Source organism: Cyprinus carpio, chromosome B17, assembly GCF_018340385.1.
Source record: "Cyprinus carpio isolate SPL01 chromosome B17, ASM1834038v1, whole genome shotgun sequence".
In the NCBI taxonomy this organism is placed as follows: domain Eukaryota; kingdom Metazoa; phylum Chordata; class Actinopteri; order Cypriniformes; family Cyprinidae; genus Cyprinus; species Cyprinus carpio.
In genome coordinates, this window is record NC_056613.1 from 3444196 (window position 1) to 3462472 (window position 18277).

Consider the following 18277-nt stretch of genomic DNA (forward strand, 5'->3'; position numbering starts at 1 on the left):
AACACTTTTGCTAGTGCCACCCTTTCTGTTCTTCACTTTCTGGGGGGAACCATGTGGCCATCTATAGTTTGGTTCTCTTTTTTGTTGTTTATTTATTTTGATTTTGTTTTCATGTGGGTATTTGCATCAAAAAGATGTGGTGGGATGTTTTTTAATACTTTTTGACTGTCTAAATTAAAAATATGCGTGCACTGGTTTATCAAAGTTCAACTCATGGCACCTTGCGCCTGGCAGGGTTACTACTGACCTCTTTTAGGTCATCCACACCACACATGGTAAAGAGTATGTTCAGCTATGTAATCTATTGCCTCCCAAACTGTCCTTGTAAAAAACTGTTTATAGGTGGTCAAAACTAAAACATAGGATGCAAATATCGATTATGGGATCCCAAAATGTGGTTGCGTACAAAGAAACAAAGATTTATCATATGTCAGTGCATTATGTTGTCGGTCAAGATTCTAATTCCTTTACTTTAAAGTTTTTTTGGTTTGGTATGGTTTTTTTGGTTTGGGTATGACTGGCATCGTTTTGAAAGGGTGATAGACTACAAAAACTTTTAAAAAGGAACGCCTTTTTGGGATATTTTCGTTGAGAGCCTAACATTTTTCCATGGGTTGAATGACGACTAAGATTTTACTCCATTTTTGTGAAACCATTATTAGTGTGCCCCACTCAACCCTGAATAATAATAATTATTGGACACACTCCTCTCTTCTCTCTTCGCTCTATCTGTAATTGGCTAAACAAGGTTGTCGATATTGGCCCACGCCCCATATTTTTTTTGGACCAGAAGAAGGGTGCCTTGGATTATTCTTTTCTCATAACATCACATAGTGATACTCAACTGTGCCCATTTTTGGCGGGCTGAAGACTGTTGCACTGGAAATTATGAACAAGAAAAAAAATGATGCTTTCAAAGCGGTTAGTTCACACTCCAAAAAATCGAAGAAAAAGCCTGTGTTTTACTCACCCTCAAAGCATTCTAGGTGTATATGACTTTCTTCTTTCAGACGAATCCAATCAGAGTTATATTAAAAATTGTCCCTGGCAATTCAAGCATTATCATTGCAGTAAAAATAAAGTGGCTCTTGGCTTTTATAGAAATCCTCTGACATTTTTCTTTACAATTACTCGGTTTGCACTTGTAATTCACATGACTAATCATGCTACCCTGACGTCCTATAAGTCAAATGCTGGGAATGGCTTCCGAGTACAACAGATGTGGGAGGGAGAATTGAGAGAGAAGTTTTTAGTACGTTTGAAATATGGATTTTTTTTTTTTTACAAAAACACATGGATTCGCTACAAGAGGCCTTCATTTATGGAAGCAGATTAGTCTCAAATATAATTCACGCAAAAAACACGATTCACACATGCATAGACAATTTCACATGCATGAAACCCTAATTCACGTACACCACAAAAAAAAAATTCACGTGCGTGAAAAAAAATATATATTCACAAAAAAGCAATTTACATGCGCAAAATAAAATTATGGTATTCATAAAATACATTTCACAAATGCAAAACACAATTCGTAGATATACAACTGTGTTTTCGCACAAAAACCTTTGAATGTTTAAACTGTACGAGTGTCTGCATGTACATAATCGTCATTTACTCGAATCCACTCGGATCTGTCGTGTGTGTGGTTTTTTTGAGACCGTTCCCTGCCGAGAGCTCTCTCCACACAGTGGGTCTGGCGTACTCTTTAGGCCAAATCAATGCGAGCGTTACCAATGCAAAACAAAGCATATCAGAAGCCCACTGAGAGTTGCATTCAAGGAGCATGCTCTGCGGCTTCTTTTGCGGTGCGCCAATATGGATTAATTAGCCGGACATTAAAAAAAAGACTTTAAATCAGTATCCCATAGACAGTAAAAAGAGATGGGACCACAGCGACCCAACTGGCACTCAAGTGAAAGACAAGTGAAGCCCATGGTTAGCGAGTTTTAGCACTGTCCTGGTTCTAACGCGCAGACTCAAACAAAGTGAGCTTCTGCCATTATTGTGATACTTATCATCTGAACAGGCTGCAAAACACATCTCCTTGAATGCACTCTCCAAGCTCTGCCATGAAAGTCTCAAAAACACACACACACAAACTCGAGTGGCTTCGTGGTAGGAAATGACGATTTGTACATTTAAGACACGCTTACATTTTAAACATTCAAAGGTGTTGTGTGCACAGTTGTATCTCTATGAATTGGGTTGTTGCCATTTGTGAAATTGTCCTGTTTATGAAATATGATAATTTTTATTTTGCGCATGTTGAATTGCTTTTTGTGAATATCTATATTTTGTGCACGCACGTTGAAGTTTTTTTGTGTGTACGTGAATTAGGTTTCAGGCCTGTTTAACTTGTTCACGCATGTGTGACATCGTGATTTTTTGCGTGAATTATATTTGCAGACTAATCTGGCTTCACCGATATTCATTTACCCACCCGGGGCGGAGCTGTGTTAGTCATGGTTTCAGCTAGATGTGCATGCTTTTAGTTAATGTGTTTGGGACTGCGTTAAGCAATAAACAACCCACCCACTAAAAATGAAAGAGCTTAGAGAGGGACCGAACAATGTTTTCACGTATAACTCCGACTGGGATTTCGTCGAAAAGAAGAAGTACTTTACACCTAGGATGGGTTTTGAGGGGTGAATAAAAAAGGTATTTGTCATTTATACAACAATTTCTGTCCAATTAAAAACAGTGACCCACGGCACCCACAACATGCTGATTGTTATTGTTTAACAGAGGCTACAACTCTTAAAGGAAATGAATGGCTCATAACTGATTTTTTCTTTCTGGAAGCTCAGCCATCCAACATACACTGACTGATCAAAGGAGTAACAACGATGTTCTTTAGTTAAAATGTGAGTCTTAATGATTGATAACTTTTCAAATTATAACTGAGTTTCCTAACCAAATCATGTCTTTTTGGATACTTCTCTCCTCTTTACTACTTAGAGTAAGTAACATAAAATAACAATTTAATTTAGTGGTTTTTTTTTTTTCCCCCAATTACTTAGGTTTGATGCATCAACATACACCAGTTCACAGCTGCATGACTTCTGACATCACATTCCACACAAAAACAAATTGAAGGAGGGAATATTGTAACCCAATTGTGTATTTCAGATGCACTGTCAAACATCCTTCCTATCATCCTCTGCAGAGAGAAACTACCAACTCAATCACATCATAAATACACGTAATGATGTTCTTCAAGCCATCCATCGAAGATTAATGAAAGACTAACTTTTTTTTTGTTTTCACAGGGAATGTGGTTTTTTAGGTCTGATAACGAGGATGCGGAGGCAGATATTTCTTATAGAATCCATTTGCAGGAAAGTTATTAGGGTAAAGATCTGACAGACAGTGGCAGTTTTAACACAGGCAGAGAGTCAGTAACGGAATGGGAGGTCCCAATCTTGTCAACATAGATTCGAAGGGGAATCCAATAAGGCAGGAGAGACAAGTTGCCAGGGCGGATGGGTCAAGCACCACAAAACCATCCAGTCCAATCAGGCGAAGAAATCTAATGGGGCTATCCAAGAAGCCTACGCCCGTGAAAACAGGTAAGGCAGGTACACTGACAATACTTCGCAATGGGGAAAAATCCTGCCTCGTGTTATAATAGTGTCAAACAGGAAATGACCCAGAAAACAAAATAAGCAATAGGGAATGCGGTGAGCAGTCAGTACTCAGGCAAGGGCTCCCTCATGCTGCCTCTACAGTGTTCACTATTTTCGGTCATCAGGCTCCAGCCACCCAGGAACTCACAGCAACCACTCATGCAGCATGACCATCCTTGCTCTCGTCCCTTCGCTCCTCTGACAGAAGGATAAGTCTCTAAAACTTAAGCGTCTCCAGCAAACCCTAACCACCTGCCCTCCGTAAATGCAGTGCAACTCAACATACCTACTACAAGCTATTTCCCATGGAACTTATTTATGCCTGCACAACACATTTCATCCATCAACACCAGCTCTTCTCACAGGAGGCATTTTTTTCCACCCGCATTCAGTTTGGACTCTGGTTAACCCCATTGCTTTTAAAAAAACCAACCACAAGAAAAGGCCCCTCACGTGAGAACGACAAGGCCCATGTCCTCTCCCTCGCCGTTCAGTAGGAAAATCACCTTGAACCAAGAGATTCTGGATCTTGAACCAAGCGGTATTTACAAAGTGGCCCTATAACACTGAAACCGCCTCTGCTGTAAGTCACTGAAGATTATTATAGTTCTATTCTCGTCCAAATGCTTTCAGTTCTCATGCTGTTAGAAAATACTCATGCTGCATTTCAAACATTGTTAATCATCAAATCCTTCTTTCCGATCCTCCTCATTGCTGTGCTCAATCACCGTAAATGCACTCACAGGTGGGTCCTTCAGGGTGTCTTGGGAAGGGAGGTATCCAAAGCACTGGGGTTGCTTCAGGGATCAGTTTCGGAAACCCTCTGTTCTCTTTATGCACTAGATCACTGTGCACCCAACATTAAGGCACATGGTTCCCTGCTATGCTATTCGGCACGCCATGATAACAGAGCAGCGCTATCTTCATTTCAACGCAGATGATCCAGTGGTACCTGCCACGATCTCAGACTGCCTGACGACAGTCTCAGCATGTATGGAAGAGCTAACACCTTCTTATTTTCCTTAAGACACCTATTAGTACCAGGCACAGCCGAGTTTACCATCCACTGTCCAGTTGGAAAAAGCTGTCAATTCGCATACCTGGTCCTACGTGAAAAATATTGCCCCATGCATGTTAAATCATGAAAGAACTTCGATTAGAACATTATGTTATAAAGCTGAGTTTTTAAATTTCACTAGCCCACACCCAGGCGCTGATTCCTGCCAGACCTGGTGAATCAAGAAATCACTTAAATAGAACCTGTCTGATGAAGTGAAGCATGCTTAAAGAGCAACACATCTTGCAGCAGATTTTAAATGTGAATCTGAAATTCAAGATGAGAAACAAAAAAATAGTTGACATGTATCAGTCTGGAAAGGATTGTAAAGCCATTTCTCAGGCTTTGGGACTCCAGCAAACCACGGTCAGAGCCATTTTTCACAATGGAGAGGAAACTTGGAACCATGGTGAACCTTTCAGGAGTGGCCAAGGCCTACCAAAATTAATCCAAGAGAGCAACAACGACTCATCCTTGAGGTCAAAAAAGAACCCAGAACACCATCTAAAGAACTGCAGGCGTCCACTTGCCCTAATTAGTGTTCACCTGATTCAACAATAAGACAGATTCTGGGCAAAAATGGCATCCATGGGAGAGGTTCCAAGGCAAAAAGTTATCGCAAACGCATGAGTGCAGTTGTTGCTGCAAAACGGTGGTACACGCAGTTATTAGATTTTAGAACCTTTTCTAAAAATCATAAGAAACCATTTTCATGGCACTCTCTCTGTGTGTGTGTGTGTGTGTGTGTGTGTGTGTAACTTGATAAAATGTTTAAAACAAATCAATATTTGTTTTTTTTTTGTGCTTTCATTTTGATGATTAGAGCTTACAGCTCCTGAATGTCAAAAATCCAGTATTTCAAAATATTAGAATAGTTTCTAAGATCAACCAAAAAAGGATTTGCAAAACAGAAAAGTTCAAGTTCTTTTAAAGTATGTTAATTTATGCACTCAATACTTGGTCGGGCTCCTTTAGCATTGCAATACACTGGACATTTTTTGTAAATTTAGTAATTTAAGTAAGAATCAAACATTTAATGTGTCTTTTTACACTGTAGTGCAATATGACTGATATATTGCATTTAATAATAATGTAGATGGTTTAAAAGCACGCTGTCTCCTGAATCTAAATGAGTTGAGCTCTGGGCACTTGATTTGTGTGATTAACAAGCCAAACAGAAACAAAGTGCATGAGTTTGAAAATAAACACACAAGACATAAAATACTGTAGTAGGTGTAGCTGTTGGGAAGTTTAGTTGGAAGTGAGAAGCTGTTGGAAAGAAACTTTTTTTGCAAATAATTTCAGTCAACATTTCTGTTTCAATAAATCTGTAAATAAATAAAACATATCTTTGTTAGGAAACTTGTACGTTTATGCATGACTGTATAAATACTTGATGTTAATAACTTTAATTGCTGTTAATATTGTTATGACCTTAAGATATGTTATGCATCTGTGAACAGGTTTTTTTTGTATGTTTTCTTTCCTCTCTCTGCTCGTGTATGTAGGGACATGTTTGGGTCCGCATTGGTGTGGCCTCTGTTAACCAGCTGAAGATGGTGGATTGGTCCTACTATGCACCTGAACCAGATATTAGCCCCAAACACTCGTCTAGTGCCTTTGAGCCTCTTTGACACAGTACTGTCGGGTTTCACTAGTGGGCTGATTGACTATTTTCTGTTACTGTTGTATCTTCGTTGTCGTTTGCGTGATGAGTGTCGTACCTGAGAGAGATATTCTGTGTAGTGAATCTGGTTGAGTGTCTGTCATAGTAAGATCAGATACTGGAATCTCCTGTTTCTCTGAACATTGGCCTGTTTTGACTACGATTTGTATTCTGATTCTGCTTTGTGTCCGCCCTGAACTTGGTAAATAACTTTGGGACATAGGGAGTTAGACGCCATTTTATTTATGTATCTTTTTTTCTCACTTTATGGTTGAGGGAGGTAAGTTGCTCTGTATTTTGTTTTCTTTATCTCCATTTGAGGGTTTAGTTAGTTTCAAAGAAAAGTTTTTTTTTTGTTGATTTTTGTCGGTTTTTTTTGTTTTGGCCTTGTCTGCCCCTGAAAAGAAAAGTAATAATAAAAAGAAAATAAAAATTGTTCATTTGGCAACTCTCTGGCTTGATCTCAGTTCTCTTTTTTCTGTTACGGCTAACCACTAGAGGGTCGTAACAACATCTTTTCATTCACTGCAACAATTCTACAAGCTTAGTATTGAATTAAGTCTGAGGATTCTTTTTTTCTGTGTGGCCAAAAAAAATAATAAAAAATTTACCCAGAAAAAAATACCAAAAGTAAAATTACACAACCACAGAAGGTAACAGACATGTTAAATCCCATTCTACTTCGTAATTTATTTCTGATATTTCCAAGGAACCACAGTATAAAAACCAGCGTGAGAATGGTAACTTTTCTCATGCATGTACATTTTTTAAAAAGAGCAAGTTGTCAAATTTGTTCAATGTAAGTAAGATATGTATGAGTAGGCTCCTAATAATGAAATTTACATAACCAGAATACAGACCTGTTTTAAAGGATAATGCTTGTTGTCTTTTAATTTTTATCTACCACATATGAAACCATAGACTAAAGTGGTAAAACTAACTTGAGGTTGGCAAATGTTCCCACACATATACACAGATCAGGCATAATATTATGACCACTGACAGGTGAAGTGAATAACACTGTTTTTTCTCTTTATCACGGCACCTGTTAGTGGGTGGGATAGATTAGGCAACATGTGAACATTTTGTCCTCAAAGTTGGTGTTAGAAACAGGAAAAAATGGGCAAGATGTAAGGATTTGAGTGAGTTTGACAAGGGCCAAATTGAGATGGCTAGATGGACTGGATTGGAGCATCTCTAAAACTGCAACTCTTGTAGGGTGTTCCCAATCTGCAGTGGGTCAGTATCTATCAAAAGTGGTCAAAGGAAGAGAAACAGAGGTGAACTGGCGACATGGTCATGGCTCACTGATGCACGTGTGAGAGTGTGGTCCGATCCAACAGTTGAGCTACTATCGGGCAAGTTTGTTTGGTGTTTTCCTCTCATTGGACTTACGTTGGCGGGTGTTTACCTGATTTAGCATGTTCAGTTGGCATGGGGAAAGTGTGTTTCAAGTGCAGCTTTTTGATCCGATGCTGCTGACACAAGACAACAACTCCGTCTGCTTTCGTCACCACTAGTTAGCTGAAGTTGGCTTGGTGTGTCCCTGGCCTTAAGATGCACTTTAGCAAGCCAGCAGAGGCAGTGTGATGCTTTGGGCAGTGTTCTGCTGGGAAATCTTGGGTCCTGCCATCCATCCACTTTGACACGTACCATCTACCTAAGCACTGTTGCAGACCATGTATACCCTTTCATGGAAACAGTATTCCCTGGTGGCTGTGGCCTTTTAGATAGATAGATAGATAGATAGATAGATAGATAGATAGATAGATAGATAGATAGATAGATAGATAGATAGATAGCTAGATAAGATAGATAGATAGATAGATCGACAAATCCCAAAGGAAAAATTTGAAAATCCAGTAGCATCAAACCATTTAAAAAACACACACTTATCGGAAGATGGACAAAAAAACTGGCTAAGAATCCTCCTCTCAGCTACCAATGTTAAGCCTAGCTCCCCACCCACCACCCAACTACACTTTCTCACCAACTCATCCAGCTGTGTGGCATCCCTCTTTCTAATGCTGCTCCCCCAGCACATGACGATGCTAGCGATGACAGTCTATTAAAACATCTACAACAAACTTTTGGCATAGGACATATGACACAATTCTGAATTATACTTGAAATCTGAAGTGTACAAGACAAACAGGACAGGGGAGAGCACTGTCCCCTGTGGTGCCCCCGTGCTGCTGACTACAGTATCAGCGATGCTATCCCTCAGTTGGACATATTTAAATGCACTGGTGAAACTGAAAAACATCATTCTCACAGCGTTACTTCCCTGATATATGATTATTAGAGAGGTTTATTACTCTCACCAGGTGAAACCAGGGTAGTCAAACCTATTGAAGAAGTTGTTGGCCCTCCCCACATAACTCATCACAAAATTCCCTCATTTCATGCCATGCCACACCTCCCTTATGCTTTTTTGCTGTAAACTTCTTCTCCACTTTTCTTCTGTATTTATCTTTAGCTTTTTTTCAGCTGGACTTTGAGCTCTTTTTTGTATACATCTAATCTCCTCCAAGTCACCCTTCTTAAAAGCCCTCTTCTTCTGTTTGAGGAGGTCCTTCATGTCACTAGTAATCCAGGGCTTACTGTTGGGAAAACAGCAAATGGATCTAGTTGGAACAACAATGTCATTCCCATACGACTCCTGTAGCATTCCCAAGTCAGTAGACTGAAAAAAGTCTTGCAGGGCCTCCTCAGCTCCAAGAGTCTACTTCCTAAAGGAGCGTGTGATGATAGGTTGCATCACTACTTAAGGCTTATACATGAGGCTGGAGCAAAACCAAACTATGTTCTGATCTCTCCAAGGGTGGCAGAGAAAGGGCAGTATATGCATCATTAACATTAGCATACAGTAGATCAACAGTCATGTTCCCTCTAGGTGAAGCAGTCCACATACCGAGAGAAAGCAGACAGTGAAGAGTCCAGTGTGACATGATTAAAATCCCCAGAAATAAACGTAAAGGCTATTGAATGCTGTTTCTGCAGTTTCGCAATGACCGAATAAATAACTTCACACCTGGCTTCAGCTTGCACACATGGGGGGATGTAAACCTAAAACTGCGATGGTGTGTCATCTTCACAGTAACATGCCTAGGATTACACTTAATAAACATTGCAAGTCCCCCACCTTTAATCTTTACACATGCCTTTGTGTCTCTGTCTGCTGTGACTGTGATGATGCCAGATAAGTCCACGTCAGCGTCCGGGATGCAAGCTGAAAAGACTCCAGAAATGAGTGAAAACTGTGGAAATGTAGGAGTGTAGGGGGAAAAAGGGATAAAACAACCAATAAAACAGACCTACAACACAGTCATTATAAAGAGAAATGAATATTAAAATACAAACATAAAGAATAAAGGCAGCTTCTTTGAATTTTTGGTATGTATCGTTTGCTGTTTATCACAATATTCCGCCATTGGGTGCGTGCTGGTTCATGTCTGAAGCACGGGAGAATATGAAATGTTTACATAAATTGAAACACGCTTGCTCCGATCTGGATTGCTCCGACTAGGATATTAAGTAAAGATCATGTTCCATGAAGTTCCATCTCCTACTGTAAATATATCAAAACTTAATTTTCGATTAGTAATATGATTGCAAAGAATTCATTTGGACAACTTTAAAGGCGATATTTTTTGCACCCTCAGATTACAGATATTCAAATAGCTGTATCTCGGCCAGATATTCTCCTATCCTAACAAACCATACATGAATGGAAAGGTTATTTATTCAGCTTTCATGTAATGTATAAATCTCAATTTCGAAAAAATTACACTTAAGATTAAGAAGGTTTTGTTGTCCAGGGTCACAAATAACAACTTTATTTAACTATTCGTCTCCTCTGTGTCTCTCCACATTACCATAGCGCCATTTTGTAGAATATCCACCAGTTTATATAAATCATACTATTGCAATACTATTATAGATCAGTGGCTCCAACCCTAGTCACATACTGCCACTGTGCTGAATTCACCCTATTAAAATATTTTGTGTTCCAAAAAAAGTAAGTCATACAGGTCTGGAATGACTTGATAGTAAGTTTGCGTGAATTGTTCATCTTCTCCAGCACCTACACACATCATACACACCACCTGTTTAGCAGGCCGTTTTCACACCACTGCCACAACAACCAGACAACTTAAAAAGCCCCATTTGACAAACAACTCACAGATGTACGCTGATACTACACAAACCTCTCCGTACAACTCTTCTTGCTCATTTTTTGTTACTTTAAAGGCTTTAGCCAATCATCTTTGATAAAGTAATAACATGTCTTGAGGTCATGAAATGCAGGATAGGGAGCAGTCATTATTTCCTTTGATTTAGTTTTTTTTCTGACACTTGGTCTAAAATGAGAAGAATTACAATAAATAGCTTCTGCTGCTGATTGTCATATTTTAAAACTGTTGTGTTTGAAAGGATGTAAAGATGCTCCGATGCTAACAGATATCTGAACATAACAGTTACTGTGAGAAATACACGACAAGGGAGGAAATGGCTTGTGTGGTTGTGTTGATCTCACGACCTCAGTTTGTCTTCAGATCTTCAGCCTTTTTGCATCTTAAGCAATAGTAAATCCTACTGACCAGAACTTATATTTTCTGCATTTGTACTTTTATAAAATACTTAACATTAAGTGAAATTCACCCCCCATATATCCTACTGTGTTACTGAGTCTGTCCAAAAACTAGTAAACTGAAACTGAAAACTGATAAATAAAAATAGTAAAAATAACTACCAACATCATCATGAAATCATTAAGATCACTTTAAAAATTATTTTGTCAAACTAATTTATGTAAATAAATAAATACAAAATATGCATAACAAAATGAATACAAAGGCAATATTGCACTAAACGTTAAAATTAATAATTAATTCTAATAAATTAATTCTAAAATTATATATATGTATATCTGATAAGTGGCAGGGTGTCCAGATATCATCAACCACACACACACACGCAAAAAGTATCAAATAAAAATTATTATTGTTAAAAATAATTACAAAATAATTTGCAAAAATTACTACCGAAACATAATGAAATCAATAAGATCACCTTTAAATAATTTTGTCAAACTAATTTCTGTAAAAAAATGCAATATTGCTCTAATAATAATTACTATTATTATTATTAGCACTATATTATGAAATCAAGATACTTTTTATTTCGTATTTATTTTGTCTAATTTTTTGTGAACAAATAAAGCATGCATCAAAATATAATATAAAATACAATATCACAGGAATATAAAAGTGCAATATTATGTTAACTTAAGCTAAAGATCACAACTAACCGATTGCAAATAAAGTACAATGAAAATTAATGAAAATTAATGAAAATGTAAACAACTCTGTATATCATTAATGATTATTTTAATGGCACTGATACAATAATATGGTACAGGAATTGATTTGACTAAATAATTGTTAATTTAATGCATCTGTTTAGCACATGAGTAGCCTATTATTTTGTCAGGGAAGTGTTGGGGGAGGATGTATAAAGGGGGTTTTGTGCTCAAACTAAATGACTGATGATGAGTGTGAATGTAGGAACTGTTGATCTAAATAGCCACATTCATGTCAGATGGCCTCATGGCCTCATTAGATGGTGCCATGTTGGTAATCAGTCATACTTAAGTTTGTTTAGTTTTTCGTCTGAAACTCCATAGTGGTTGGGTGTGGTTTTATCTGGTACTTACTCAGCCTTACCTGGTATCTGGATAGACAAGCCTCCCAAAATTTGATAGGGCTTATTTTCAAAGTTGGGCTGGTTAGCATGGTTATTTGGCCCCTGTTGGTTGTAGTGGTAAACTACACGCTTTGGCTGGAAAGAGCATATTCTTCCATTGACATCCTTTGAAAATTAGCCATGTACACCATTGTTCAAAAGCATGGGAAAGATTTCTGTTTTTGAAAGAAGTCTCTTATGCTCGCTAAAGCTGCATTTATTTACTATTTATATTTTAAAATGTAATTTATTCCTGTGATGCAAAGCTGAACTTTCTGCAGTCTTCAGTGTCACATGATCCTTCAGAAATCATTCTAATGTGCTGATAGTAGTATAATAGGGTAGTTTAAAAAGTGCCTGATTTTATAGGGGCTCATAAAAGAGTGAAATTATATTTTTCTCTCAGCATAGTCGTACAAGTCAAGCTCTTTAAGATGTCATTCAGAAATGGCATCATCAAATCAGGCATGCCACTTTAAATGGTGTGATCTGTCCTTGACATGTCAGAAGTCTCGTGGTTAGCCACAAGAACCCTTAATTTAACTGCAACTATGTACTAATGCTGTTCACATCTTTCATAATCACAATGAACTAATATATATTCTGCAAGCAACATAGTTGACTTATGATGTAAACATATAGTGGAAACCTGAGCTTGTTAGAAAGAAAACGGCATGAAATGGATCTGGTAAAACGATGATTATTATTGTCTCTGAATATTTGGATACCATTTTATTCCATTTTATTTAAATTATTTTATATTTAAAAATGTAGCTTAATAATTATTAAACAATAAAAAAACACAGATAATTGTTTTATTCATGTTTTATTTTGTTTTCACTGTAATGCATACAATGCTTTCAAAGCAATCATTTATTTTCATTCAGAAATTGTCATGAGCTTGATCATGTACCAAAATGAACTCCTTTATAGGTGGTTTTGACCTGGAACAAAACAAAAAAGTTATTTAAAATTTCTTCATTTAATCATATTATCACCATATTGCTGTGGGAAAAAAAGACATGATTGTAAACTTTTGGCATGGGTATTTCTGTGTACCTACTTGCAGACATGAATTTTAGTACAGATGGTGTTTGGCCCGTCCTCCGTCATCAGCTCATCAATTATATTGGGCAGATACTTCTGAACAAGTTTCTTGCACTGACCACTCACCGGCTTAAATTTATCACAGACGTTTTTCAGCTTTTCTTTAATTTCATCCTGAGGGAAATTATGGATTTAGTCAAAGTTGTGAGATGCATGGTCAGTTAAGTAATTTAATATCAATCATGACACTCACCGGCGTTGCATTAGGAGGGAGTTTCTTTTTCACTGCCTTCATGATCTTTTTGCATATATCGCACTTATTAAATATCTGCTGTTTCGGCATGCCGTCAGCCTGAAAAACATCACAATATGAAACAAACATGAATCATATAACAATAAAGCTAACAAAAATACAGTAATCTCCAAATCCCTCTGCACTGACTCAAAGAGACAATGCAATAAACTATGCTGCTTAATTAGTCATCGATCACATGTTAATCACATGCAAATGAATCAAAATTTCCCCCCAGTGTTGATATGTGCATCGGTCAAACTTATTTAAAAAACTGTTGCCACCAGTAGTTGCTTACAGAGATCTCTTCATCTTGATCCTCAGCAGAGTCCACCTCACGGATCTCCCAATGAGCTGCACAGACTACAAATAAATGGACAATAATCCATTAAAATAAATTATTCAAGCTTAAGACAAATATATATAATCATAAGACAAATAATTATCCCTAACACAAAATAGAAGTCGTATTAGAACTGAATTAGTGATTATTTTACCTGCATATACGAGCAAGCTGACAAGAAAGATATTGCGGAGCATCTTCACAGATGATCTCTAACCAGCGTGAAGACAAAGCTTTCAGAATCGAGGTTCAGATGTGGTCCTCAGAGGCATGTGGAGCTCTTTTTAAAGATGTCTGCATCAACCGCAGGTGAGTATTTCTTTCCAACCACAAACCACAGATGTCTTGATCATGTTTAACAAAATGATCCGGGTGAACTGTGAGAAATATTCTGAATAAAAACACTCTCTTGAGGTTGATGCTTGTGAAGACTAAATTTTGTAGTGTTAGGAGTTTATCTGCACAGGTCCTAAATAAAACGTACATGTAAAATAACTAAAAACAATGCATTATTATTTTTATAACTCTTACTTATGGAAATATCTGTACTGAAAAAGTGCAAATACACAGCTGTTCAAAAGTTTTTTTTTTTTTTTAACAGAAATTTTTGTTCAGCTTTTAAACTTTATATTGATCAAAGAATCCCAAATTCTCAACACAACTGTTTTCAAAATCGATAATAATAAGAAATGATTCATGAGCAGCAAATCAGTATACAGTGTATTAGAATAATTTCTAAAGGATCATGTGATCATGTTTCAGTAATGATGCTGACAATTCAGCTTTTTAACACAGGAATAAATTACATTTTATTATATTCAGATAGAAAATAGCTATTTAAACTATAGTATTTCACAATATTACTGTTTTTACTGTATTTTTTTCATCAATCAACTGCAGACTAGGTGAGCATGAGAGAATTCTTTTAAAAATTAAAAAAAATATCTTAACAACCCCAACTCTGTCCAATGGAGAGACTCTTCACTGTGATTATCTTCAACTGAAACAAGAACAAAAACTATGATAAAATTCCCAAGATCACTTGTGTCAAATTGCTCTTTTAATAACCAGCAACCTACTTTTGTCAGGAAAGCAAAGGAAAATGACCCCACTCGGCCTGAGGGTTTGTTATTTCTGAAGAACAGCAGACTGAAGGACAGCTTCATTCATCAGGCTGTCAGGAAGCAGAACCCACTCCCGAACTTGCCCCCTTCCCTCTTCTGCCCCTAAACTATGAACCCCTCCCCCCAACCACCCCCCCCCCCACGCCCCAAGATCCCACATCCCCAAGTCCTTCCACTCCCCCCTCCCACTAACATACGATGACATGCACCAGTCACTTTGTGCAGCATTGATCTGCTCACTACCTCATTCAGCATAGAAGTGACGTCATTCTACTACCTCTTCAGTCAGTTTAAATAATACAACAGCTCTCTGAGCCCTTTGTCACTTTAATCAGACTGAATAAGCATTTTTGCACAACAATCTTTTTATCTGCACTGTTTGTTCACCTCACTGATTTGCACTCTATCTGCCATGTGCCTTGCGCTGCTTTATTTAACCTTATTTTCTTTTATTATTATTTTTTTTTCATGCCCTTATTTGTATAGTTGTATTTTATATTTTATATTTGATCTGTATTTATCTGTATTTTTAGGCTGTACTGTTAGTGTTATCTGTATGCACCATGGGTCTGAGAGTAATGCAATTTCAATTCTCTGTATGTATGTACTGTACATGTGAAATAATTGACAATATGTCTAATGAGCATCTAATCTGTCTAATCAGCATCTTGATATGCCACACCTGTGAGGTGGATGGATCATCTCGGCTAAGGAGAAGTGCTCACTAGCACAGATTTAGACAGATTTGTGAACAATATTTGAGAGAAATAGGTATTTCGTGTACATAGAAGAAGCTTAGATCGCTGAGTTCAGCTCATGAAAAATGGGGACAAAAACAAAGGTGTTGCGTTTATAATTTTGTTCAGTGTTTAATTATATTTGTATTTATTTGTTGTTTGTTTGTTTATTATTTTGGTTTATTTAAATTATATACACACACACACACACACACACACATATATATATGTGTGTGTGTGCGTGCGTGCGTGTGTGTACATGAGTCCCTTGTTTGTTCTGAACAGTAAAACGGAGCACTGTTCTTCAGAAATCCTCCATGTCTTGCAGAATCTTCAGTTTTCCAGCATCGTTTGCATATTTGAACCCTTCCCAGCAGTGACTGTATGATTTTGAGATCCATCTTTTCACACTGAGGACAATTGAGGGACTCAAACACAACTATTAAAAAAGGTTTAAACATTCACTGATGCTCCAGGAGGAAACACAATGCATTAAGTGCCAGGGGGTGAAAACTTTTGAACAGGATGAAGATGTCCTTATTTTGTAGAAATATATATTTTTTTCCATTTAGTACTGCCCCTCGGAAGCAACAGAAGATACTTGCATTTTTCCCGGAAAACAAACCAAGTACAATTTACCTTGATCTTCAAATTCAACAAGTTTAAATATTTTTCTGTCAATGTGTTGTTTTTGGGGGGATACTGTCACTATCCAAAAACTAAAAGGCTTCACTTTCATTCAGCAAAATGTATTATTTTATTTTTTTTATTTAGGCTAGGGGTAAAATATGAATGATGCCAAATTACTTTCTAAAACAGTCCAGTTCTTACTTTTGATATGATCTTGGCAGGAAGTCTCTCATAATGGCTACTAGGCTGCAGTTTCAATGTATCTTGAGGTATGAATGCTTCAGAACATCCTTTCAACACCTTTATTTTTAAAAGCAACCACATTCAGGTTCTCATTTCCGAACACATTCACCCACTTCTAGTTCAGGAAATAGAAGACCATTGCTTGTGTCATACTAGTTTTTACACTCTCATTATTACTGATTAATAACAGAACCGACAACAAGATAACACGCTCACCAATGTCCCTTTTTAGGCTAACGAGACTAATACATTTTTTTGTGCACACGTTTAAACTTTAAAATACATAATATTACAGAAGCAAAGCTGGTTTTGAATGTCATTTTTTGTTGACTTTTGCTAACAGCATCTCAATCTCAATCAGGGGCAGCTGTGGCCTAATGGTTAGAGAATTGGACTTGTAACCAGAAGGTCGCAGGTTCGAGTTTCGGTGCTGGCAGGAGTTGTAGGTGGGAGGAAGTGAATGAATAGTGCTGTCTTCCACCATCAATACCCACGGCTGAAGTGCCCTTGAGCAAGGCACTGAAACCCCAGTTGCTCCCCGGGCGCTGGATATAGCTGCCCACTGCTCTGGGTGTGTGTTCACGGTGCGTTCACCTCTCACTGCTGTGTGTGTGTGCACTTGGATGGGTTAAATGCAGAGCACCAATTCTGACTTTTACATCTCAATCTTTACCTGTAGATTATGATGGTCTGTAGGCCTGTCACGATAACAACTTTTTGTGGTGTAATATATTGCCCCAGAAATAATTGCCATAATTGATAATATTTTCATTTTAAAGACTATTTTATGCCACTGAATATAAAATCATAATGTAACAGCATAAAATGCAAGAAGGCCTACACACTTCCAAATGACTTAACAAACTTTTCGTTTTTGAGAATATTTAGATAGTGGAAATGAAGTATCCAAATAATAGATACCTTAAAAATCTTAATAAATAGTAAATAAACTTTTTTTTTTAACAAAAAGTGCAAAGTAACAAGTAGAAAAAAAGAAAAATGCACAACAAACTTGTAGGGAGATTTTTCCATCTAAAGATTTTTCCCGGGCCTTCTTTTCTCTGTAAAGAAAGGGTGCACACTAATGTTGAAAAACACAATCACTACTTAACAGTCAGATGTCTGTATGCACAAAGGCACAGATCCCTAAACAAGACCAAATCTGCAGATTAAACTTTTTTTTTGTAGAAGCATGTTTTAAATTTGAACAAGCTCCTCACGGCTACACCACGTTATGTGTGAGAAGCTGCAAAAGACACAGGTGAAAGTGGAATGTACAAAACATGGTGACATAAATTTTTAAGTAAATACAGGTCCTTCTCAAAAAATTAGCATATTGTGAAAAAGTTCATTATTTTCCATAATGTAATGATAGAAATTAAACTTTCATATATTTTAGATTCATTGCACACCAACTGAAATATTTCAGGTCTTTTATTGTTTTAATACTGATGATTTTGGCATACAGCTCTTGAAAACCCAAAATTCCTATCTCAAAAAATTAGCATATCATGAAAAGGTTCTCTAAACGAGCTATTAACCTAATCATCTGAATCAACTAATTAACTCTAAACACCTGCAAAAGATTCCTGAGGCTTTTAAAAACTCCCAGCCTGGTTCATTACTCAAAACCGCAATCATGGGTAAGACTGCCGACCTGACTGCTGTCCAGAAGGCCATCATTGACACCCTCAAGCGAGAGGGTAAGACACAGAAAGAAATTTCTGAACGAATAGGCTGTTCCCAGAGTGCTGTATC

General features: G+C 37.3%; 1 protein-coding gene across 2 annotated transcripts; it reads right to left on the reverse strand.

Moving 5' to 3' along the window:
- Positions 1–12913: 12913 nt before the first annotated feature.
- nkl.2 (NK-lysin tandem duplicate 2) lies at positions 12914–14088 on the reverse strand. 2 transcript variants are annotated; one of them, XM_042743057.1, is made up of 5 exons: positions 13940–14088; positions 13741–13805; positions 13404–13502; positions 13163–13324; positions 12914–13047 (listed from the first exon to the last, which is right to left on the reverse strand). In XM_042743057.1, exons 1-4 carry the CDS (start codon positions 13980–13982, stop codon positions 13163–13165), a joined length of 369 nt encoding a protein of 122 aa, XP_042598991.1. In that variant the 5' UTR covers positions 13983–14088; the 3' UTR covers positions 12914–13047. The 2 variants fall into 2 exon arrangements, with proteins under 2 accessions (XP_042598991.1, XP_018976518.2); XM_019120973.2 differs by having other exon boundaries at positions 13167–13324; positions 13940–14087.
- Positions 14089–18277: the final 4189 nt, after the last annotated feature.